Source organism: Lepidochelys kempii, chromosome 1, assembly GCF_965140265.1.
Source record: "Lepidochelys kempii isolate rLepKem1 chromosome 1, rLepKem1.hap2, whole genome shotgun sequence".
In the NCBI taxonomy this organism is placed as follows: domain Eukaryota; kingdom Metazoa; phylum Chordata; order Testudines; family Cheloniidae; genus Lepidochelys; species Lepidochelys kempii.
The window spans coordinates 50,044,292-50,070,949 of NC_133256.1; the positions used below are offsets into that span (position 1 = coordinate 50,044,292).

The 26,658-nt window shown below is 40.0% G+C and overlaps 1 protein-coding gene across 6 annotated transcripts in view; it reads left to right on the plus strand.

The window, feature by feature from the left end:
• Positions 1-26,369, plus strand: part of NBEA (neurobeachin) — an 848,387-nt gene extending 822,018 nt beyond the window's left edge. For all 6 annotated transcript variants that reach the window (XM_073341812.1, XM_073341823.1, XM_073341834.1 and 3 more), the window contains 6 exons: positions 3,093-3,248; positions 5,670-5,840; positions 19,132-19,233; positions 21,362-21,558; positions 23,099-23,250; positions 24,563-26,369. In XM_073341812.1, coding sequence (XP_073197913.1) covers positions 3,093-3,248; positions 5,670-5,840; positions 19,132-19,233; positions 21,362-21,558; positions 23,099-23,250; positions 24,563-24,653 — 869 coding nt within the window. In that variant the 3' untranslated portion in view covers positions 24,654-26,369. The remainder of the gene's footprint in view (positions 1-3,092; positions 3,249-5,669; positions 5,841-19,131; positions 19,234-21,361; positions 21,559-23,098; positions 23,251-24,562) is intronic.
• The last annotated feature ends 289 nt before the right edge of the window (positions 26,370-26,658 follow it).

Genomic DNA, 26,658 nt, shown 5'->3' on the forward strand with positions numbered 1-26,658 from the left:
GCAGAAGCTGGCACTGTTGACTCCGGCACCTGTGCAAGGTACTGTTGAGTCCAGAGCCAGAAGAAGCTCTCAGATCTGCGGCACTGCATTGTACCAACACTATTTTGGTACTCACCATGCTCGAGGTGTTTGCGACTGCCAGGATTTCCTCTTGCTGTTGGTACTTGTGTCGCTGGCAGTAAAACAGCTATTGCTATTGGTGTCAGCAGGCATAGGGGAACCAGCTGGATCATTACAACTCTCAGTATCGGACAAACTTCACCTACCCATGACAGCTCGCCCAACACTACCATCAAAGGGGAAACCTGCGATGCTGGCCTCACTACAAACCTCTCCACCTATGCACCAATCACTGGCCCCATCGGGGCTGCACCCCTGTGGTCACTTGAAAAAGAGACATCCTCTTCTGAGTAGGAGATTGGGTCTCTTGTCCTCGAATCTGCACTCGTTACATCTCCAGACCTTCCCACCCTTCCATGGATCCAGTCACAGGAATACCATCAAGTGGTGGGCCAGGAGGTCACCGGTGTTTTACACTGATCCTGTGGCCCTTTTGGAATTTGTGGTGTTTTTCCCCAGTTTCCAGGGCATATTCCAGGTGCTCCTATTCAGTGGCTTCAAAAAAGGCGTCCTGCACCTTCCCACCAGGTGGGCACCTCTTCCCAACTCCGGTAGTGAGCCTGCTACCAGACTCCAGGAGCAGGCACAACAGGATCCCATAGATCAAGAAAGGGAGGAAAAGCAACAGAAACCAGTGCTGGCCTCCTCATCCTCCTGCCCTGACAAGGCAGTCTCAGGAGGTGGCATGTTACCTCCTCCAGATGACTATAAGGTTCACCAGGAATTGTTCAAGGGAATGGCCTTAAATCTGGGCATACAGACGGAGGCAATAAAACAGTGCTCCCACAGCCTTGATATTTTAGCCACTGCAGGTCCTCTCAATGAGGCCATTATAGAGGCTGCAGGTCCTTCTAAAGTCTTTCCTCTCAATGAGGCCATTATAGAGCTTGGTTAAGAGTCTGTGGCAGACTCCTGCATCCTCTCCCCCCACTTCAAAAAGGGCTGAGCAAAAGTGCTACATACCTGCATAAAATTATCAGCTCCTTTATACCCATCCCCTCACCTCCAGGCCCCTAATAGTATTGGCTGCCGACGAGAGAGAAAGGCAGGGACATCAGGATGCAACCTCAAAATCAAAGGACTCAATAAGATTAGACCTCTTTGGTAGAGGAGTTTATTCTGTGGGTGGGGGTTACAACTCAGAATTGTAAATCAGCAGATGTTGTTGGGCAGACATGATTTTAATACATGGGACTCCATTCAGAAATTTAAAGACTTGCTGCCACAAGATGCAAGGCAAGAGTTCTCCTCCCTAGTGGATGAGGGAAAATCGGTGGCAAAGGTCTCATTATAAGCCGCTCTGGATGCGGCTGATATGGCTGCCAGGTCCATGGCTTCAGCAGTGACCATGCATAGGAGTTCCTGGTTACAGTCCTTGGGCTCCCACACAAGGTCCAACAGACTGTCCAGGACCTGCCCTCTGAGTGATCCTCATTCTTTTCGGAACAGAGAAAGATAAAGCTCCATAGGCTAAAGGACTCAAGGATGACTCTGAAGTCCCTTAAGTTGTATATCCCAGCGCTTTCCAGGAAACACTACAGGCCAATAATCCCTCTATTACTCTGCCCTGGCTACCCGTCAGGACCTGCAGAGAAAAACGAATAGGGATTATAGGCGTAGACCACCTTCTCCTACAACTGCATTAATTCCCATCCCACATAGATATCCAGGGTGTTTTAAGCAGGCATTTTGATGGGACGCTTGAGGATGCAGTTCCCATGATGCCAGCACCTGTTTTTCATTTATTTGCAAACCACCTTTCCCACTTCCTCTGTGCTTGGCCCCATGTTGTAGCTCTGTTAGAATGGATTGTTGGGGCCTATGTTTTTAATGGTCATTGTTTTGCTTTAACTGTAAAACCTTGCTGTGGAATTTTTTAATCAAAAATTTTCAATAGAAATTGTGTGTGTGGGAGGGTCTTTTAATAGCACTTTTTGGAAGTAACAGTGAAAGCAAGATGGTAATATGAAGTGTCTCAAAGCGAAAGGTTCCCTTTTCTTTGTACTAATTAATTGCTGAAAGGCTTGGTGTAGAAGTAGTAGTTCAGGGGATTTATCTTTCACTTTCTCATTCTGTATATTCATTTTTATAACCAAGTTTGAAACAAGATTGTTTTCTCAGATGTTATTTCATCAAAGAGTGAAGGATTTAAACATAATAACCCCAATTAGCGATAATAGGAATTTTTGGATTACTGAGAAATATCTGCATAGTTCCTGTGCCCATTGATAGGAGAAACATGTCCTGGGCGTATTAGCCCCTTACTTCCAATCTTTCCTGACTAACAACTCCATTTCAGAGCTGGCAGCTAGAAGTGTTGGATCTGAGCTCCATAGCCCATTCAGACTTCCTCCACCTGGGGGATTTCCTGCTGGTATTGCCTCTCCTGACACTGTGTTCAGTGCCGGCTCCATACCTGATGAGCAGGCATATTTTAAGAATGCACATAGGATTTAAATAGCTGCATCTGATTGGGTCTGTCAACCCTATGATCCAATTAAGACTCTGGAGGTGTGGGTTACATCAAGGCCACATAACACAAGATGAGATCTTCACCGCAGATGGTACACCACCAAGAATTGACTCCATACAGTTTGTTTATGTTAGGACTGGAATTATAAATGGACCTCGTTCATTTTTCCATAAGTTCAGTATGTAGCTTTTTTATCAGAGAATACTTCCGCAAAATACTTAAAACATTATCACATATTATACGTGTTAGGCTGTTTATCAAGAATTGTCACAGCATATAAAATCTTTTGCCTTATTCAAAGGGAAACCTGAAGACTCACAATAATTTTATATTTCTGACATCCAGTATAGACAGCTCCAAATGTTTATATTCAAAATGCTTACTGAACAACAAATTCACAGTTCATTGAAAGTTAAATGTATTCATTTTCTCCCTTAAGTGCATGACAGGAAGGTGTTGGAATGGCTTATTCATAAATGTGTTTTGCATTTCTTTACAGCCAATAACTCTGGTGTGAACAAACGGCAGATCACAGACCTTGTGGATCAGAGCATCCAGATCAATGCACATTGTTTCGTGGTCACAGCAGATAATCGCTACATTCTTATCTGTGGCTTCTGGGACAAGAGCTTTCGGGTTTATTCTACAGAAACAGGTGACCGTAAACACAATAGCCTGTTTCTTATGGGCTCTTATGTCACTATATGGCTTAATCATAGTAACAGTATTTAATGTAGAGTGCTTACTTACCACCCAAGAAATTATAGAAATTCTTCTTTATAAATATCTGCTTGTAATAGCTTATGGATGTTATTTTGAAGATAATGGGTGTAATAGAAAACCAAAAAGTTTACTGTTTTGCTAATGAAAGCTATACAAACCATTGTGATATTAATTAATTGATTCCTTGTGTAAAAAGGTGAACCAAAGCTATTTATTAAATTACAATCTTTTTGACTGGGTGGGTTGATTTGTTATTCATGGACTCTACATTCAGTTGTTTAGTTTTAGTGATAGTGTGTGGTTCTTTGTTTGTTTGATCTAATGTGAAAGCAAATTTACACAATGTACTACCCGTAGTCAGTAGGATTTTTTGTTTCTTTGTTTTTGTTTTGTGTTCTGATCAAATTTCCACTGTAAGATATTTGGAGCCCATATTACTAAAAATTGATTGGAGTATTAGAAAAAGATGACTAACATTGTAGGTCTGCCGTTGATGTTAATGTGGGACAAATATATGTTCTTTCAGTATAATAATGTAATATCGTTATGGAACAGTTCATTTGATTTTATATATTGACAATCATTCATGAGCCTATGTAGAATCATAGAATATCAGGGTTGGAAGGGACCTCAGGAGGTTATCTAGTTCAACCCCCTGCTCAAAGCAAGACAAATTCCCAACTAAATCATCCCAGCCAGGGCTTTGTCAAGCCTGACCTTAAAAACTTCTAAGGATGGAGATTCCACCACCTCCCTAGGTAACGCATTCCAATGCTTCACCACCCTCCTAGTGAAAAAGTTTTTCCTAATATCCAACCTAAACCTCCCCCACTGCAACTTGAGACCATGACTTCTCATTCTGTCATCTGGTACCACTGAGAACAGTCTAGATCCATCCTCTTTGGATCCCCCTTTCAGGTAGTTGAAAGCAACTATCAAATCCCCCCTCATTCTTTTCCACAGATTAAACAATCCCAGTTCCCTCAGCCTCTCCTCATAAGTCATGCGTTCCACGCCCCTAATCATTTTTGTTGCCCTCTGCTGGACGTTTTCCAATTTTTCCACATCCTTCTTGTAGTGTGGGGCCCAAAACTGGACACTGTACTCCAGATGAGGCCTCACCAATGCTGAATAGAGGAGAACGATCACGTCCCTTGATCTGCTGGCAATGCCCTACTTATACATCCCAAAATGCCATTGGCTTTCTTGGCAACCAGGGCACACTGTTGACTCATATCCAGCTTCTCGTCCACTGTAACCCCTAGGTCCTTTTCTGCAGAACTGCTGCCCAGCCATTCGGTCCCTAGTCTGTAGCGGTGCATGGGACTCTTCCGTCCTAAGTGCAGGACTCTACACTTGTCCTTGTTGAACGTCATCAGATTTCTTTTGGCCCAATCCTCTAATTTGTCTAGGTCCCTCTGTATCCTATCCCTGCCCTCCAGCATATCTACCTCTCCTCCCAGTTTAGTTTCATCTGCAAACTTGCTGAGGGTGCAATCCACACCATCCTCCAGTTCATTAATTAATATATTGAACAAAACTGGCCCGAGGACTGACCCTTGGGGCACTCCACTTGATACTGGCTGCCAACTAGACATGGAGCCATTGATCACTACCCGTTGAGCCCGACAATCTAGCCAGCTTTCTATCCACCTTATAGTCAATTCATCCAGCCCATACTTCTTTAACTTGCTGGCAAGAATACTGTGGGAGACCATGTCAAAAGCTTTGCGAAAGTCAAGGAACAACACATCCACTGCTTTCCCCTCATCCACAGAGCCAGTTGTTATGTAAAATCATTTTGCAGAGCAGGAAGTTAAAACCCATGGAGAAATGACTGTTGGGCAGGGATGGTGTCCCTAGCCTCTGTTTGCCAGAAGCTGGGAATGAGTGACAGGAAATGGATCACTTGATGATTACTTGTTCTGTTCATTCCCTCTGGGGCACCTGGCATTGGCCACTGTTGGAAGACAGATAGTGAGCTATATGGATCTTTGGTCTGACCCAGTATGGCCGTTCTTATGTTCTTTTAACATTTAAGGTCAGGGCTTGGGGTGTGGCTGATCTGCACAGAGCACAGGTCCAGGAAGTGCAAAGGTGAATAGTTTAAAGCCCACCTTTGCACTTCCCTGATCCTTGAGCAGCCTCTGTACAGGACCATCTGTCCTACATCAAGTTAGAGCAGCCTTTGGACTGTTCAAATTACTGCTGGCTACAAATGCCCAAAAGGGCCAAAAACATGTTGAATTACATGTATTTGGTTTCACTGTTTTTTAAATGTGCTTGTTGTCACTTGTATAAAAAAGAATGCGAATACATACAGAAATCAAACTTGTAATTTCTTCTACTGCAGGAAAATTAACTCAGATTGTTTTTGGCCACTGGGATGTAGTTACTTGCCTTGCCAGATCAGAATCCTATATTGGTGGTGATTGCTATATTGTCTCTGGATCTCGTGATGCTACATTGCTTCTTTGGTACTGGAGTGGCCGACACCATATTATAGGAGATAATCCGAATAGCAGTAAGTATATATTGTGATAAACACCTGCTAACTTTATATTCTGTATCTTGATTTTTAAATCCATTCCATTAACATCAATAAAAATTATAAAATGTATACGTTATTCTTGTGAATTGCAGGTGCAGTATAATAATGATGAGAAATTAGTTCAGAAAAAAGTGAATATAGATATTTAAATGGCTTATGTGTGGTAAAAATATTTTTGATAAATCATTTCAAGGCCTAATCATAACTTGAGAGCCTTTTCTTAAATTCATAATTATTCCTATCATCCTGTTGCAACACACTAGAATAAAAAGGGTTGGCTTTGTACCCTCAAGAGTCAGGATATGTAACTCCATATTTTGATTTCTCCTTCCCCGTAACTGTTTCCATTCCATTTTAATTCATTACCTTTTGTTATTTTGTAAGGTCATCTCCTCCCCCATCCATTTTTTTCTTTTTATGCTGTATTGCAGATGTTAACCTGCACAAACAAAGGTGTCACACGTATCAGGGAATCAAATGAGTAACTTTGAGGAACAGTCTTAAAGGGGAGTACAATATTGGTATAGAAGTGGTGTGTTGGAATAAAAATAGGGAAAAATAAAATGTCAGTAAAAGTTTCCATGTCATTTGTGAGGGAAGGCTAGATTTATTATTTATTATTATTATTATTATTATGTTATTCCTCTGTGGTGGAAAAGGGCAGCTTTCTAACAGTGCACCAGAACAGCTTGGGACAAGAGTAAATCAGATAGATATAAATATTTGGTAATCATTTGCTGAGTCCCTATTGAGAAAATAGATAGTAAAAGGCTAAAATGCACTAAGAATGCAATTAGAGGAATTTTTTGTTGATCATTGAGGTAATCAAGATGTTTGCTATTGTCTTTCAATATTGGAGTAAAAGTGTTTACTGTTCTGTCAGCTAAAAACTAATGGACTCCGAGGTGCAATCTGTAAAATTGTAGAACAGTTCTGTGAGTGTTCTATAGAATTTTGTAGACATTTTGCTGAATGTGGTAAGAGCCCAAAGTGCAAATATTTACAATATTTATGCATTTCCGAGACTTTTATTCTGCTTGCATTATTTGCTGAGTTTTTAAAAAGTTTTACACAGTTATGTTACATAGAAGGAAGGAATTAATTATCTCAGATTTGGAACTATAGGGGAGGCTAGTATGTACATATATAATATATACACATTCTCATCCAGGGAATGTCGCAGTAGAGGTCTGATAGCAGAGATAGCAAGAAAGATTTTATCCCTTATAGTCATGACTTCAAATTGTCAAATAAGTGACTGTTTCACACTAATCATTTTCACAAAGATGAAATGGTGTGTTCTGTACACATTTTACAATCCTCACAAAGATTGTTGTTATTGGAGATACAAGGGTTAAGTTAATGAAATAGTTCTGTTAGGAAATATTTCTTTGTTGCAGCTACATTTCTTATGCATTTATTGCTAGTAGATTAGGACTTATCTTGTAGGAAAAATGAAAGTAAAATGTTCTGTGTAGGTTAAATCCAATTAGTTAATATCTTTAGAATGGCTCCCTAGAAAGATGCAGATGATATTTTCAGAAAAGGATTAGTTTCTTAAGAGCTGTCATCTGGAGACACAGATAAGATATTTTATATCACAGACTGTAAGGAGGTGAAGAATTCAAAGAAAAATGTAAGGCTATAGTAATTATGTGGGCTGGGTGCTTGACTTTATAATGATCTCTTAAACTGAAAGGCAGTTAATTATCAATTTCAGCTTTAGTGCATCCAATTACCAAAAGGAACTTTAGTTGGTTCAGAAAACATTCTTTTCTAAATCACCATACTTTACTCAATATTTTCAATTCTGTATTTTAAAACATTGTATGTGTTCTTACGTATAAAACATAAACCGTGTTTTGACTTAAAGAAAACATAGCTGTGGCAATTAATAAATTATTTTCAAATGTATTGTGAGAAAAGATTGTCAGGATGAACTCCTTACTGGTTTGGCTACAGTTCATGAGAATCTAATATATTAGTTGGAATCCTGACTAAACATCACATATGTCAATAGTCAAACCTGTCAAACTCATGCAGAACTCTTTACTAAACAATCTGTATAGACATTGTGCTTAGCAGATGACCTCAGTTCATGATTGTCTGTGTGGGAACTAGTAGATCAGCTCTGGTTTAAATCAGAGGAATGGGAAATAATTGGTTTGGGTAAGAGTCTTGAAATGTGCTGCTCCAGCTCAGTGATTAAGAACTTGCTCACTTGGAAAGAAGATGGGGATCTCTGTTACAATTTTACAAGGATTTCTCTACACAAAATGTATTAAGTAATTTATAACTTAGAATACGTTGCTGCAATCCATAACAAAAAGGGTTTTTTTGCTTTAAATTGCCATTTGTTAGTTATTTTCTGTGATGTGAGGAGAATGAAATTTTACAAAGTTTTAAAATGCAGTGGTTTCCCATAAAAATAGACTTAGAGAAATAAATTTGCCTCAGTATCTGAATAATTCCCTATCCCTCCCTAAAATTACAATAGTGAATACTATAAATGCTAAGTAACTTTATTTAGTTATTTGAGGCAAGTAGCAAGTTTTTAAGGATCACCACATTATATATTAACCAATTTATTTGAGCATGAGCTTTCGTGAGCTACAGCTGCTGGACAGTGGGGTGGGAGGAGGTATTTTTTCATATTCTCTGTGTATATATAAAGTCTGCTACAGTTTCCACGGCATGCATCCGATGAAGTAAGCTGTAGCTCACGAAAGCTCATGCTCAAATAAATTGGTTAGTCTCTAAGGTGCCACAAGTACTCCTTTTCTTTTTGCGAATACAGACTAACACGGCTGTTACTCTGAAACCTCACATTATATATGTCTGTGGGTAGAAGAAAATTGATTCAGGACAGTCTGGAATATTTCCAAACTGTTTTCAAATGGGTCTGAAACACTCATTATGGGCTATCCATCTGCCACTGAACTCAGTGGGAGTCTGTCTGTGGGTTTGAGTGAAAGCCAACTCTGGTCCAATATGGGCCAAATTATGAATACACTTATTCCAAGGTAAGTGGAGCAATCTCAATGACCTCATTAAAATTACTCATTACTACACTGAGTGTTAAGTATTTGCAAGATCAGGCCCGATATATGTCAAATAGGGGAGATTTTCAAAGGCACAAATATGAGGTGGACACCTAACTGCCTTTGAAAATCTTCTCCATTAATGTTTTGTATTAGGGTTGAGAAATCTATTCATTAAGTTTTCATTTGTAAAGGTACAGTTAATTTAAGGGTAAAGGTTTGTTTATATGTACAATTCATAATACAGCAGAGATATTCATGTTTTAAAAACATGAAGAACAAATGTGACCCTCTTGTGTTTAGTCTCTCATAACTGCAGAGTGTTGTAAGACAGCATTAAATCCAATTACCAGTTTGTCCTTTTTTTCTCTTTTAACATTTTTTGGGCACTTGTTTGGCTTATTGCTACTATAACTGTATTATTCCTCATAAAAGGCATACCAAAGACTATGTGATATGCACTAATGCTCAATATGTATTGTTACAGCTGTTTTATTTGTATATGCTATGATGGCTTTATTGAATGGCTCTTTCAAACAGGTGATTTTGAAACTAGAAAATTATCTCTATCTTTGAATAGAGACCTAAGTAGATGATAGAACTGCAGAAGAGTGAGGGACAGATGATTTCATCTGAAACAGACACAAATTCAAACACTAATTTGGAAGTGATAAAAATTAATTTGCACACTTTAATTGGAACCAGCCTCTTGCATGAAAGAAAGGAGAGCAGAGCAGGCAGTTAGTGCTAAAAGCTGATTGAATTTTTTGTCAGGTAGGTATGTTGGACTTGGCCGCTTATCCTCCTGAGCCTCTCTATGCAATATATTACATTCAGCCTCTGACTGGTGTTCTTTAAAAGGATCAATGCTATTCCTGTTTTGTCCCTAGAGCCTGAAATTTTATTGATCTTGGGACTTGACATTTCTCATTACATACCATAGCTTCCAACAGGATAGTTACAAGAAGTGTGAGTTAACACAGCTTTTTCTAACTGTGGTTGCGCTGACCATTATAAATACATTTTGTCGATCAACCCAGAGCTCAATTTGTGCACCTCTTATAATGTATAGTTCTTAGAAGTGCTAAATGTACATTGTATCTGTACATATGCTTGAAAGGGATGCTGGGAACTTCAATAAAGTAGGCAAATTATCCTGCCCTCTTGTTTAGGTTGATAGAGAATTCCTCAAACTATAATCTTTGACTTTAGAACTAATGTTTCTGCAACAATTTTAAACAACTTCTTCATATGGCTGATGTAGATGTAGAGCAGCAACTATAATTTAACATTTCGGTGGTTAAGCCAGGTAATTGTGCCAGGAGTAGCGGAGTGTATCGCTGTGATGCTTCCTTCATATTTGTGAATTGGTACTGAGTTGTTATATGTTCCATGGTCTGTTCTGGTTGACCACAGCTGCAAACTGGAGAGTTTTTAATTTTCCATTTGTGCACCAAATTGATTTGATTTAATACACAAATGGAAATGTTAAACTCTTTCTAGGTGAACATTCCAGATTAAAAAGGTTCTGTGAATTTATATCTGAAAGAATTATTATTTTAGACTCAGAAGAGCCACTAAAACTTTCCTTTATATTTTGATTCTTTTAATACCCTATATTTGCAAAGTTTAAACCTTGAAAGGGCAAAATTAAAAAAAAAACATATCCCAAAACATTTTGCACCATGTGGACACAAATAGGTAGATGCCTGCACAGATATGTTTGCATATGTATTGTGACAGACCCAGACCAGTGGGGTACAGGAGTCTAGTAGAAGGCAGATATACTGGCCACTGGATGCATAGTTTTCTGTTCCCTGAGTGACCAGAGCAGGGCTGCCCTAGAGCAATCAGGAACCTGCTAGAACCAATTAAGACAGGCAAGCTAATTAAGACACCTAGAGCCAATTAAGAACTTACTAGAATCAATTATGGCAGGCAGGCTAATCAGGACACCAGGTTTAAAAAGGACCTCCCATCAGTTATTGGGGGGTGTGCAAGGAGCAGGTAGTGAGAAGGTGTGCTGCTGGAGGACTGAAGAGTACAAGCGTGATCAGGCTTCAGGAAGAAGATCCTGCAGTGAGGATAAAGAAGGTGCTGGGGGAAGGCCATTGGGAAGTAGCCCAGGGAGCTGTAGTTGTCACACAGCTGATACAGGGAACGTTGTAGACAGCTGCTATCCACAGGGCCCTGGGCTGGAACCCAGGCTGACCCTCTATACCCCGATCCCCCCCACTCCTGATCGGGCACAGGAGGAGTTGACCTGGTCTGTGAGAAACACCAGAAGGGAAGTTCCAAATTGGAAAGGAATCTGGCCTGTCCCCGACCCATTAGGTGGGACACAGAGACTGCGGGGATTGTTCTCCGTTTCCCTCATGCTGGCCAGTGATGAGGTTAGCTGAGTGAACAGCAGGTTTGAGCCTCTAGCAGAAGCGGCCAAACTGAGGGCTGCCGTGAACCACCAAAAAGCACAGGAGCCACCAAGGCAGAGGAGGAACTTTGTCACAGTATTGTCTGCTTGCATATGTAGATGTTTATTTAAACCATTACGTGTTAGTGCAATTTAAATCCCAGTTTTTGAACTTGGCTTTTTCTTGTGTTCATCCAAAATGTGGCTATAACAGGCACTAGGTTTCAGAATCTCATTGTAAATCAGGTCCATTCAGTGTTCCACTGTGTCAATCCAAAGAAAGTTGGCATGAAGCTATTTGCCCTACCTTCACCTATTTGCCTGGTGACCAAAATATGCCTCCACCATTGTCCTATATTCTATGGGAAGTGAGCCCTTTTGGGGCTCTCATGTTGAGATAAGACACTAATTTCAGTGCTCCATCTCACACATCGGAAGTAATGCAATAAAAAGTACTTAGCATTTATATAATATTGCATCAATAGATCTCAAAGCAGGGTATCACTACCTCTCATTTTAAAGATGGGGTCAATACAGTGATTTGCCCAAATTCACTTATCAAGTTAGTGGCACAGCTGGGATCAGAAGTCAACTGTCCTGACTCCGAGACCTGGGCCCTCTGTATTGGAGCACACTACATTCCTCTTTTTAGCTTTCTTCCATCTATGCAAGATTCACAGTCCATTGCCTATTGTGATTTTTGTGGGTGTCTAAAGCTCCACAATATTCATGTTTCTGAACAAATAATGGAACAGTTCTGCCAAGATAAGATACTGTGAAGCTTGTCTTGAACTTAATACTATCAATAATCTTTCTTCGTAAAACATCAACTCATTGTAATTGGGCAACTTTCCCTAACTCGATAGCTGCATTATTTTCAGATGTAGCCTGGCAATTTTGACAAAATGTGTGCATGTTTTATGACTATAAAAACTAAAGATGATTATTTGTATCAACATCCAAAACAAAGCACCTCTGATGCGTTTATTTTATGTGTTTTTTTTTCTAAAGGCGTCAGTGTTAAGATGCTTCTGTATCATACACGTATTTATTGAATTCAACATCTATAGCTCAATTATAGGCCTGTTCTTGTTCCCATCAAAGTCTGGGATGAAATGGGAACAGAATTTGACCCTATGTCTAAATCAGGCCTTTTTTTCCAAAAGAAGCCTAGGAGACATTTCCCCATAGCAATAAGTATATGTTACTTCCTCTAAGTGGTATTTTAATGGCAAGAAAATCCAGTGCATCAGAACAAATAATGACATTGTTCATATTTCTTTTTGTATTATAAAAGCATGGCATCTTCCACAGAAGAGCTTTACAGATGCATTATGCATTGCATTTTTGTCACAGAGATCAGAAGATCTTTTATTTTAAACCTTGCTGAAGAACTCAGTTGCCTGAAGAAAGGACTAAGTCTTATGTGCATTTTCTCTTTGTTTACCCTGTAATGATTTTTTTGCAGAGGTGCCATATTGGGAAAATTACTCTGAGCTTATAGTGATGGTGTTTCAATTCATAGTGAGGTAGTTTCACCTACAGCTCCCTCTGTGCCATAGCCTTTAACCTCTAGCTGCATCTATCAGTTGTGATGTGACAGTGACGGAATATTTTTCTAGATTTTGAATGATTGCTGAGGTTCATGACATCTGTTCTTTGTGATGAAGTGTAATGTGGGTGAGGTTCTCTTCCCCATGCTGCGGTTTTCCCAGTAGAAAAATATCACTGACTATAATTTTATTTTCTTTCTTTGAGCACTAAGGGGAAATAATGTAAGTTTTGTAACCATTTAACTGTTACTCCAAATAATCAAATTCTGTGACTACATTTTACAGATTTATGAAGTATATTCAAAAATAGGATTTTTAAAAATCTGTAGTAAGGAACACCATCAGTCTGTATAGGCTTTAATGTTTGCATATCAAAAGGATCATAGTTAACATCCAGTTTAATTATAAAAATGTTTGTTTTTCTACATTAACTCTGTCTTTGCTGATTTAAAATTAAATGTTTGCAGCTTCAATACGTTCTTGTGTTTTGCTATTCCAGAATAACATGTTACAGATAGTATACTGTTGTCTTTGGCAAAGTATGAGGAAGAAATCTTGTTACAAATTATGTTCTGCTTTTCTTTCAGGATTTAAAAGCACATGAGATCATTTAACTTAATCATTTATTAGTTTGCTCATAGTCTAATGACACTGTGTAATTTATCTTATCTTTAATACTTTATAATAATTTGATCAAGAGATCAAAAACCATGAGCTGGATCCCCAAAAACCCATGAGATTGGCCCCACAAATCATAAAACAGTCTAAAAACATCACCAAGCCATATTTTTAGTCTGTCTTTTGGCTTTTTAACTTTCTTCTGCTCTTCTGGCTCTGTGTGTGTGATAATTTCATGTTGAAAGTCAACCTTTAATGCACACAAACTGCACACCTCTCCCTGGTTCTTCAGATGGAGACTCCACTTACCCTCTCCTCATCTCTAAGACAGGGGAACTGCCATACACTTCCTGTTGCTGTCTTGACTCCCTCGATCCCCTGTCTTGCTGCTCTCCAGGGCTTATCCCTTTCCCCAGACCCAGTAGCACTTCCTTCACTTCCCTGCCTCACTGCTCCCTGGGGCTTCATCTCTACCTGGATCCCAAGTAGAGGAGAAATTGTGGGATCAGAGCTGCTTCTTATATCATTGCAAGAGCTCCTCTTGCAGATGCCAAAATCCTGTGACTCACAGTCTGTTCTAGATGGCCTACCCTGGCTGCTCGGAGGGTACTCCCTTTACTTACCACTACCCCTGGACTTGGGGAACTGCCATTCTGTCCTGTCCATCTCTTACCCCACCACTGTCATCTGTACCTGCCTCAGTCTCCCTCCTGCCTCCCACATCCTCAGCCTCCCTTCTGCCCTGCTCCTTCCTCAGTCACCCTCCTGCCTCCCACATCCCCAGCCTTCCTCCTCAGCCTCCCTTCTGCCCCGCTCCTTCTTCAGTCTCCCACATCCTCAGCCTTCCTTCTGCCCCGCTCCTTCCTCAGTGTCCCTCCTGCCTCCCACATCCTCAGCCTCCCTTCTGCTCCCCCTGGGCCTTGCTCTCCCTCACTCTCCTCATCTACCTTCCATAGTGTCTCTGCACTCCTCACAGTCTGTGTCCTGTCTAGCCCCCTGAATCATAGCATGGAAGCCATGTGGGCATGGCTTCAATTTCATTGCAAATACTGTAGTAGGAAGTAGCAGCCAACTTTATTAAAGGCAGCTGGACTCCCACATAAATTATTGGGAAATGGTGGACATCTTGCTGGCTTTAGCCACATTGACAGTAATAGGAGATGGTGGCCCTCATGAATAACGAAAATTCATGAGTTGGCATCCTTTCATCATGTTTTCAAGAGACGGGTAAAAAACACCTGAAATCACTAGCATCACGATGAAATTGCAAGAGTTGGCAATACTGACTCACAGTAACTGTTCAACCAAATAAACACTTGGACCTAGATTGTCCCCATCAGAGCCCTGGGAAAGCTTCACCTGCAGGACACTCACCTGGCTGCTGTGTGTGGGTCCCACACACTGGGCTCGCATGCTTTTAAACTTTCCTTGATCTTAGTAGGCTCCAGCTGCTGTGTCTTTGGCTCTATGGCACACTTCATGGGAACCGACTCTGTCTGTTACTCCCTGACAGATGTGGGACCTTGCATCCAGGACAAGTGCTGATCTCTCAGACTCTCCGGTAGTTTAAGTACACCCTTTCGCAGAGTTCCATCCTTGTGATCACTCTGGTTTACATTTAATTTCTCCATGGACATATGATTGTTGAAGCACATAATAGACAGACTTTGCTAAAAGAATTCTAAAGCAATTATTCTTTTCTTTAGAGAGCACAAGAGATATACAGGTCCAGAAATAAATATGCTATATGCCCTTCCCTGATTTAGTTTCTTCACCACTGTTGGGTGTTCTTTGGGATTTGGTCAGTGTCCTTTAGTGTGTCCAGGATCCCATCTCCTTCACTTGACTTCTCTGAATCATTGGGTTGTGCACGTGGACGCACTCACTTGTTCTTTTCTCTCTCTCTCAGCTTGTGAGAGTCTTCCTTTTATGCAGTTCCAGTCCCCACTGTGAGGGTGACCCCAATAATCAGTCTTGTCAGGTAATCAAAGTCACCCACTAGGTGGTCTGTTGCTCAGTTACCATCTACCTTGGCGGACCAGTTTTCTTGGTAAGGCCACCTTCTTTGTCTAAATCTGTTTGCACTGGAATAGAAGACTATCAAGATATAATGACTTTTTTTGTGGTTAGCCCTGAGTCAGAAGTCCAGTCCAACCTGGAGGTACAAAGACAGAAGGCAGACAAAGCCCAAGTTCAAAATAGAGTTTGCAGTCTGACACAGCTATATACAGAAGGCCAGATCGTCAAAGATATTTATGCTTCTAACTTCCATTTAAATCAATCTGTAGAAGTTAGGAGCCATTGAAATCAGTGGAAGTTAGGAACCTAAATACCTTTGAGAATCTGGGCCACAGTTCATAATCTCAAACAAAATTCATGAATTGTACATATACTGATTTCCCAAATTGTCACAGTCCCCTTTCACAGAAGAACCCACAGAATGGGAACACAGACTGGAAAATCCATAAGATTGTTGCATCATCTCCTCAGATTATTCCACCCCACACATCATACCCTTGGATATATAAAAGCCACATAGACAAAGAAACCACCAAAACTCAACCTCAATCTCTAGCAAATCCCTGGTCAGATACACACAGCACATGTCTCTTTCTGCTTCTCGCAGCTTTCTGCTCTCCCTAGCTGAAAAGCCAGATCATCTGCCAGTTTTGTACACCTTCCCCTTTGATAGGAGAGGTTAATGCTGTGGAGGGTGAGTTTATACTTTACTTGTAACTTTTTTTTTTTTTGCATTTTAAACCCATTTCATAAAGAATCACATTACAGAGACTGACTGTTCCAGGTATAATTTCCAGCCAAGGAAGAAAAGTGCATTCCTGTTTCCCAAGAAAAAAAGGAGGTTGAAGACCAGTCCTGGACCTCAGGCTCTGAACACGTACATCTTTACACAGCAATTCAGGATGGTAACTCTAACAGTCCTAATCCCATCCTTAGAAATCTCCAGGATTTCACAACCCAAGGCAATTGGATTCCCTAATGGTTGTCACTTCACATCATCATTCTCAAACTCAGAGCAGTTTGCTATGTGTTTGCATCAGGGGCCACTGAGCCAAAATAATGTTGGACAACAGAGTGGCCATGTACTATATAAATCATCAGGGAGGACCAAGATACCAGTGCCTATGTGCAGAGTTAATAAGGCTATGGAACTGGTGCATGTCCCAGCACATAAACATCTCAGCAGTTTATCTGATGGGACTGCAAAACAGCATGGCAGACTCCCTGAGAAAATACTTCTGCCATGACCCTGAGTGGGAACGCAGCAATTTGGTCTTTCAGACGATTTGTTAGTTTTGGAGCGTCCCAGAGATAGCTCTCTTTGCATCCAACGCAAAGTGCCAATGCTTCTGCTCGAGGGCAGATTACAGTTGCAACCTGATAGGGGACAGCCTCCTCCTTCCTTGACATCACACCTTGCGGTGCACTTACTCTCCATCGATCCTGATAGCTCTAAAACAAGAAGGATCATTAGCTATCCTCATAGCACCATCAAGACTGAGGCAAGCATGGTTCCCACATCTGTTTTGCCTCTTCACCTTCCTCTGACAGCAGATCTCCTAGCACAGGAATCAAGCACCATAACCCACCCTAGTCTCTTATCACAGCACCTCAAGGTCTGGCTCCTCAATCATTCACAGGCAGAGAATTCGACTGTTCTCTGAAAGTTAAGACTGCACTTCTGAGCAACACCCACCAGGAGGAAAAACTACCTGCAAAAGTGGAGGCGTTTCCAAGCCTGATGTGCCAGTCAATCTCTGTCTCCTTCACAAGTCTCTCCTCGGGAACATACTTGATTACCAGCTGAATTAAAAAACACAGGGTTTGTTAATTAGCTCCATTAAGGTACATCTAGCTGCCATTACTTTCATCCACAGCCGTTTTCAATGACAGGTCAAGGGGTTTCTGTTTTTGCACACCCTAGCACTCTTAGATTCCTTAAGAGTTTGTCTAACCTTTTTCCTCACCTCAAACAGCCTATTTCCCCTTGGGACCTTAGCCTAGTTCTCAGTGCCTTAAAAAAACCTCTGAACCGGTGGGGAGCTGTTCACTCCTTCATTTATCCTTCAAGAAGTCATTTCTTATAACCATAATTTTGGCCAGGAGGCCAAGAAAGCTTGAGGCATTCATGGCTGACCCTCCTTACACAATTTTCTACTAGGATAAAGTGACTCTATGTCCCCATCCTCATTTCCTGCCTAAGGTCTCATCAGAATTCCACATCAGTCAGCACATTCAATTGACAGTATTTTACCCCAAGCCTCCCTCTTCAAGAAAGGAGCCTTGTCTTCATACCCTGGATGTGTGTAGGGCTCTTGCCTTCTACCTTGATAGCACTCAGTCTTTCACAGCTTTCCCAGACTTTGTCTCTTTCACAGAAAGAATGATGGAACAGCCCATTTCTACTAAAAATGGGTTTCCGGGTGCATTTTAGCTTATGAAGCTTCTGGAATGCACCCCCCACTTAAAGTGACTGCTCATTCCACTAGGGCTCAATCCACCTCCAGAGCCCTACTTCAGAATATACCCATCATGGACATATGCACAGCCACCACCTGGTCATCTGTTCACACGTTTTCCCAGCACTACACTATCGTAACTGCTTCCAGGGTGGATGTGACCTGTAGCGAAGTTGTTCTTCGGTCTACTGAATCTGCCTCCTCTGCTTATGAGGTGGAGCACCCATAGGAACAACAACTGGAAGAAGAAAGAGAGATTACTTAACCAGTTCAGTAACTGGAGTTCTTTAAGATGTTTTGTCCTTATGGGTGCTCCTCATCTGCTCCTCTTCCCCTCTGCTGCAGACTCTTTTTTCTGGGCTTCATGGTTGAGAAGAAACTTGAGCAGCAATGGGTCTGCCCATCCCTATATCCCCTCACACTGGAGCATGAGAATATGCAGGGGGCAGGCATGAACTTGTGGGCACTACTGACAAAAAATCTTCGCACTTCCTGAGGTGTAGCTCCCACAGAGACAAAACATCTCAAAGAACTCCAGTTACTGTACAGGTAAGTGACCTCTTTTTTAACATGTGTAGCTGACTGTCAGTGCGTGAAGTACCTGTGTCATACACACACACACATCTGTAAATAAATTCATAATTACATGTCCAGCTGTTTGTTTTCCCATATTTTAAATCTTGAAGTAATAGGCATTCAGAAATACGTAGATTCCAGAATGATGAAGGGATTCAAAAAACCACCATAATTTTCTAAGTTTCTTTTTTCTAGAAGTATGTGTATCACTGTGTTACTTTTATCTTTAATAGTGTCATACTCCATGTGTTCTGTGGAATGCATGTCTCTTTTCAGTATAGTTAGAACACACAGCACAGATTTCCAGTATCTTATTGTCATCCTGTGCAGGATACGCAGCATATCTCCCACTGTTACTAAATAAGAGAGGTATATTTATGTGAACAAGTGAGCATTGAAGTGTTGCTTTATGAAAGCCTTGATAAGGTTTAAATGCAGTTCCGCACAGAAAACCCAAGAATGAGACGTTTATGCAGATTGCACCTTCCTCTGATGCTTACTGAATTAAAACAAATTGCAGTAAAACTCCTCCTTCGTTGCTGAAACATGTTTGGTTTGTAATTTCTTACTATTGTTGTTTTCTTACAGGTGATTATCCTGCTCCTAGAGCTGTTCTAACTGGTCATGACCATGAAGTTGTCTGTGTATCGGTCTGTGCAGAGCTGGGACTTGTTATCAGCGGTGCTAAAGGTCAGAAGTCATTTTATAGTTTAAGTTTTAAAAATTTCAAAGTCTCCTTCAGTGAGTGTTTTTCAGTGTTCCCTTGAGCCAAGTGCAATTTAATTATCCTAAGTCTCCTCAACCAAGAAATATTTTAATTCTGATAGTCTCAGCAGTTGCTTACTCTGAACATAATACTTTCTATCAATACCTATGACACTTAGACACAAACACACTTAGTATATCAGAAAACATTACTCACCAGTAGCAGCACTGTACACAATGGTATCATGATAAAAACCATCAGATGGAAACATAGGATTGTGGGGAGAGCCAGCTAGGAATGCCCCTATCCCCAAGTTAGCTGTCACATTTTAAATAAAGATTAGGCATATTTGGGTTGTCCCCATTCTCTTGGGCAAGAGAAGTAGAGCCTGTTGGATTGTGCATGGGTCCGTGCACAGATGCCAACACGTAGAATGTTGTTTTTTTCAGTGGGCAGTTCTCCAAAGAAGCAGGAGCCTGGACACTGTTATTTGCCATCTTCCACTAGAAAATTTTGAGCCATCTGCTGAATTATCAGTTGTTTGCCTATTTCTCCAATTATTTGTCTGTAGAATCCACAGTACCCAACAATTACTAATATAAGTTCTCAAAATAGCCATCCCATCCTTTTCCCCCATCCTTGTAGAGATGTCTGCCAAAGAATTATAGTAATTCAATTGAATAAACATTCCAATCTAAATGTTGAGTGTTTTAGCTTGACCATTCATTATTGGATTCCTTTATTTTTCACTCTTTCCATTTGGTTCATTCCATTCATCTCTGTTTCTTTTCTCGCTTTCTTATTTCCATCTACAATCTTTTTTGCACAGCTCTCTCTCATTTAGCTCCTTTTCTTGATTTGAAAAGGAGCGTGTTTTTTCTTCTTATCCTTTCCTATTCACCTCTGTTATTTTATGTGTTCTCCCTTACTTCCCTTCTTCTGATCTTTCTTCTTCTCTTCTCCACATTATTCTACTGACTCTTCATGGTCCCTTCTCCCTCATTTCTCTTTCTGTCCCATCTCCTCCTCCTGGAATTCCAATATATTGCTTCTCCCACAGATCCAACCCTCTTCCTCTTCTCCTCATGATGATGCCTCTTTCATCCATGTCTCCTCATAGGAATTTATTCTTCCACTAATTCCTAAGAAGGGTTGTTGCTTCTGAGGGCAAAAAGGCCAGGTTGATTACTCTGCCCCATACATTCACAGTTAAGCTTGTTGGACTCATACATTTTATGATAACTTTGAGCTCAACATTTATTTTCATAGCTGACTTTGAAACCTCTGAATTCTGCAGATTCTAACAGGAAATGCTAATTATTAATTCTAATAATGACATATTATATAAGAAGGGTAGGCTAGGTCAAGAAATTCATGAGATAAAGCACAGTAACTAGGAACCTACCCTGAAGCTTTTCTTGCAGTGATGTTAATTCTTAGCCCATAAGCCAGCTTCATATTACTTTAATGCAATAGGACTGTACCCTTTTGAACTGTATTGTTGCAAACTACCTTCTATTATTATGGCTGAGATCTCTGGTAGACTATCCACAGCTGCATTAGACACTAATGGAAATGTAAGGCTTTAGTAATGCAGCTCTTTATAGAGGCACTGGGTGCTGGACAACTAAAGACCTACATATCAAATAAAGAATACATCCCTGAATGATTAAGAGGAATTGGGGCCTACACTGTTAGTCCCAGAAACCCACCATCAAATTCTGCTCTCCTGAGCTGTCTCTCCCATGTCTCTTCCCTTAGTTACGCCAGCCCCTAAGGTTTATACATTCAAGTTCTCCCATCTTATGTTTTCTCACTGATTCCTCTTCTCAAGCTTCCCAAGTATTTCTCAAGTATTTCAAGTTAAAAATACTCACAATTGAAAGCAGTTAACAGTTAAAGTAAATTAAAAAACATACCGCTCTGCTGATATGCTGTATCCTTTTCCTCCGTCTGCCACCTGCGTTGTTGTTGTTGTCGCAGTAGTAGACTGTAATATTTTAGGTCAAGGACTATGTCTTCCTATGTCTGTACATATTGTCTGTATGCAAACTGCATATAGTTCGTGAAACAAGCATCTATATAATATATTTTATTGTTTTCAATGTACAGAAGGTCCTTGTCTGGTACACACAATTACTGGAGATTTGCTGAGAGCACTTGAAGGGACTGAAAACTGCTTGTACCCTCGCTTAATTTCAGTATCTAGTGAAGGCCACTGCATCATCTACTATGAGCGAGGACGGTTCAGCAATTTCAGCATTAATGGCAAACTCTTAGCTCAGATGGAGATCAATGACTCAACCAGGGTAAATCTAAACGCAAACAACCGTTTGACACTGCACTCCTTTTTTAAAATAAATGGAATGTGTTTGCAATGTTACTTAGAGAAAATACAAGGGTGAAAGTGGGCCGGTATGGGCTGGCACAGCGTACTGGTAAGAAGTGGCCGCCAGTACCAGCCCATACACAGCCCACATTAAAGCACCGATGGGTAGGCACCCTACAAGCAGGGCTGCCGACAGGAGAGCACAAAAGGGGCAGCTTCCCCGGGGCCTGGCGATTTAAAAGGGCTCTGCGCTCCTGGCTGCCGCCTCCCCTACCGTGGCAGCAGCTGGAGCCCCAGGCCTTTTAAATCGCTGCTGGAGCCCTGGGCGGCGCAGGCCAGGCAGCGTGGAAGGGCTGGCTGGGGGAGGCTGACCCCCAGCCCTGCCCCTTCTGGGGGCCCGGAGCTGGGACCCCATATTGGTAAGTCTTTTATCTTACTTTCACCCCTGAGAAAATAACATGTATAAAATTGCTGTTCTCAGAAAATGTAATGTTCAAATAGATACCCTTTTATGTCCACCTCAAGTCAGCAAAAAGAATGAGGAGTACTTGTGGCACCTTAGAGACTAACAAATTTAAGCTAAAACCCACTTCATTAGATGCATGCAGTGGAAAATACAGTAGGAAGATATATATATATACACACAGAGAACATGGAAAAATGGGTGTTGCCATACCCACTATGAGAGTGATTAGTTAAGGTGAGCTCTTATCAGCAGGAGAGAAAAAAAACTTTTGTATCACTTTTTGTATCACTTTTGTAGTGATAACGCCCATTTTTTCATGTTCTCTGTGTGTGTGTGTGTGTGTGTATATATATATATCTTCCTACTGTATTTTCCATTGCATGCATCCAGTGAAGTCGGTTTTAGCCCACGAAAGCTTATGCTCAAGTAAATTTGTTAGTCTCTAAGGTGCCAAAAGTACTCCGGTTCTTTTTACTGATACAGAGTAACACGGCTGCCACCCTGAATCAAGTCAGCAGTGAACTCATGCTTTTTTCAAAATAAATAAGAACAAATTGTTTATGATACTAGATGATTCCTGGAATTTAAGTTTAGACTTAAATTTCAGCGGGAAATGTGTCTTTAACACAAAATTGTTTGAAATTAGTTCCTTCTTCACTTATTAGCAACTACGTGACTTCAGGACCTGTTCTACCAGTAGCACTTGAAGCAGTGTAAGGATTGCAGGTCTCTACTCCGCCTTAGGTGTTAGTGATGGCATCAAATACTGCAGGGCAAACCCAAGTTTTGCATGCTGAGCTCAAGTCTTGGCAATTAAAAGCTTTGTAGGTCACAGGTGAAATGTATTTATTTGTCATTTTAAAGGCACACAGGTAACTTACTGAAGATTTGGGGTCCCTAAACAGGTTTTGTTATTTTTAAGTATTTCTCTTCACCTTTAAATGTGGGCAGAAACACAAACATACACTCCATTGGTGAGAGCTGTTTGTGGGGCTGTTTGTCACTTTCCCCCACTATTAACTAAAGTTACTGGTTTTGGTTGTCTCTTCTCAAGGCCATCCTCCTGAGCAGTGATGGACAGAACCTGGTGACTGGGGGGGACAATGGAGTAGTGGAAGTGTGGCAGGCTTGTGATTTTAAACAGCTCTATATTTACCCTGGCTGTGATGCTGGCATAAGAGCAATGGACTTGTCTCATGATCAGAGGTGAGTTGCAGCATTAGAATTAAAATCACCCGGTAAATATTAAACAAAACTATTAAATACTGTCTCTTTGATGTTAGTATGTTGAATGACTGTTATACTTCATTTAAAATATGTGATACAACTATGCTCTGTTATTTCCTGTTGATCTAGCTGAATTGACAGTTTAGGCTCTAATCCTATAGGCACTTATACATCTGCTTAACTTTAAGCAGACACATAGTCCCAGTCCCATATACCATTTTCTCCCTTAGTGTAAATCAGGAAAATTACATTGACTTCGTCTGAGATATGCTGATTTATGGTTGCTAAGGATCTGGCTTGATTGCATATGCATAAGTGTTTGCAGGATCGGGGCCTGAGTGAGTATTGTATTATCACTGGCCAGTGCAGGGATGCATGAGCCTGATCTCTGAATCTCCTGTTTTAGTGTGATTAAAATGTAAGTCTAATGATGTATTTATATTGGGTTGTGAGTGGCTTTAGTTTTTGCATCATTTGCCAATATGGTGTTTGTCAGCAAAACTCACACTCAGGAAGTGTGAAGGATTTTTAAAAAATCCTTTAGTATTCATTTCAGCTTACTTTATTTACACATTTTAGAATTTTTATACTATGTATCACTGTTTGATGCAGCACCAAAAATATCCATACATCAAATACCTACTCAGTTTACTTGTGTATCATTTGATGATCTGAAACAAGATTTCTGTCTCAGCCAAATCAAAACTAACTTACAGAACAAGGCTTATCTACTCTTGGAATTCTGCCATTTTATGTTACAGTGCTGAACTGCATTCTATAGCTTCTTGTTTACAATAAGGAAATATAGCACATTCTATTTACTACACTAATTTGTCTATCTTCTGATTCTAATGCTGGGTTCTGAAACCCTATTTCAGCAATGCACCTAAGCACAGGCTTACTTTCAGCACATGATTACTCTCATTTAAGTGGGGACTGATAAAATGCATTTTGTATTGTTTGGTATCAGCAATTGGTTGACATCCAAGATCCAGTTGTAGGAGGCAGATAAGAAAAACTCAGACTCACAATTAAAGGGGTCAGTTGTAACTAGAAATCCGTCATAATTATTTCTGGTAAAGAAAGAAACTAGGAGCATATTCAGTATGAAACTTTTTAAGAACACCTAATTAGCACAATATGCATTTATATGTAACTGTCAAAGAGAAGCCCCCGTTCTGTTACTATTTTTAATATTCAGCGTAACCTGAAGTTTCTGAAAGTTAAAAGATGACTACTATGTGGGTAAAAAATGTAACAAGTACAGTATCTATCTTTTCACCTTTTTCAGAACTCTGATTACTGGCATGGCTTCTGGTAGCATTGTAGCTTTTAATATAGATTTTAATCGGTGGCATTATGAGCATCAGAACAGATACTGAAGCTTAATGAAGAACTGAAAGCCAAGGTAAAGCTGAGAGCACAAGTGCTACAATGAAAGGCGTAATCTCTGGTGGAAAAACACGTCTGCATTGACCTCCGTTGTACATTCCATTACACCCAGCAATAGCTGTACATTGTAGTCAGCAACCATTTTATTTTGTGTGTTTTTTCACAACTGAACACCAGCTGCTGAAAAGCAAGCTTGTATCATGTAAATTATATGAATTAGGAGATGTTTTGGTAATTATTTCATATATCTTTGTTTATTGAGAAAAGGTAGTAGGATGCGCCACAAGAGACTTTTGAAAATTCTGAGGAACCTTGTGTCCAGTTGTTACAATGTTTAGTCTGTGAATCTAACATGCATCCCATTTCCAGTCTCTTTTCAAGCTGAGAAAAAAAAATATGTTTGATACTTTGTACATCAGATGCACATCTTAACTTTGAAGGGATACTTTTGTAAAAGTAAAACCTTGTATAAAGAACAAAAATGTTTCTTAATTTTATTGTGGAGTTACAACTTGCATGTACTTTAAACCTGATGTCTTGATGGAACAGGGGTAGTCACGCAAATCAAACTGGAGATCTGTCTAAGGGTACAGCTTGCATTAAAGGGTTGAATTTGGGTGCAATCAGTAATTTTGACATTTTCACCAAAATATGTTTTTCACTTTTTAAATCTAAACTCATTTTCTTCCAAGTGGAGTTTTGCTCATGAAGCATTTGGATAAGAAGCCATCATTTGCCATACTTATACAATGAAAGTTAAATTCTTCCCTTTTAAACTTATAGACAAGTCAGAAAGGGAGCATAGTGGAAAGGTTCTGATTTTCATTATATCATCAAGAGTCTTGTAATGCTCTATAGCGCTTAATGACTCCCACACGGCAAGAGTGCTATACTTCTGGATTCATCACATTTGGCATACGGTCCACTGAGAGAAGAGAGCCTCAGTTACATTTTTCTCTTATTTTTCCTCTGAATAACTTGGTTTGTTTAACAATCTTAGCTTTTATTGCAAAGATAAGTTATTCTTTTAGGTTCTTCTGAAAATCTCACCGGAAGTCACATTCTCAGCCTAAGGCACTTCATGTGTTACAATACTGTAATGATGACCATCAGAATAATTTTCCACACATTGTACTGATCAAATTACACACCCAGGGGTATATACACTTTACTTCATGTTTCTTCTTTGTATATTTGGTGACTGTATTGTCATAGATGTACATATTGTGTCGGTAGGGCTATGAGGCATGTAACAGGAATGTAATTTTCTCAGACTTTACACTCACTTGCAGTCATTTATTTAAAATGATAATGGATTCTTTGTATTGGCACTTTGCACCAGAAACATATCATTATTTATTGATGTGATTACTTATTTGTTATCCACCTTGTATTAGTAAGTTTTAGCACTGAATTCCTTCTTCATTGTTGTTTGTATTTAAAAGATTCTGAAATCATGGGGAATCAACGTAATGATTAAGTTATTCATCACCAGTCTGTAAGCAATATCTTGAGTTTGTAGCTTAGAATTGGGAGAATACTGAACATCTGGAAGACCAGTTCATTTCATCTTGAGATCATGGTGAAATATTTTGGATATATAAATTCCTTAAGCTATTGTAACCATGTTTTATTGCAAAGATGTAAAATATGCCAGATGTGTGTGAGTTGGAAATCCAAAAAAGAAAAATAAAATATGCAAAGAATTCAGTGATTGTTTTTTATTTCATTGAACTTTTCACCAAAACATCCACATTGTCACTGGAAATAAATAATAGTTTTGAGAAATGTTCTCTGTTATAATCAGTGTGTATAAAAATGGATATCTTGGAGGTTGTGTTCTCAGTCCCTGAAGGGAATGAAAGAACTCTTGATACACAGTTTGATTTCTAATCCTGTAGATTATCAACACATAAAGAGAAAATACTAAAGTTGTTCTGAACAGCAAAAAGAAGAAATAGAAAAGTTTGAAGAAAGAAAACTTATGGTTTAAAA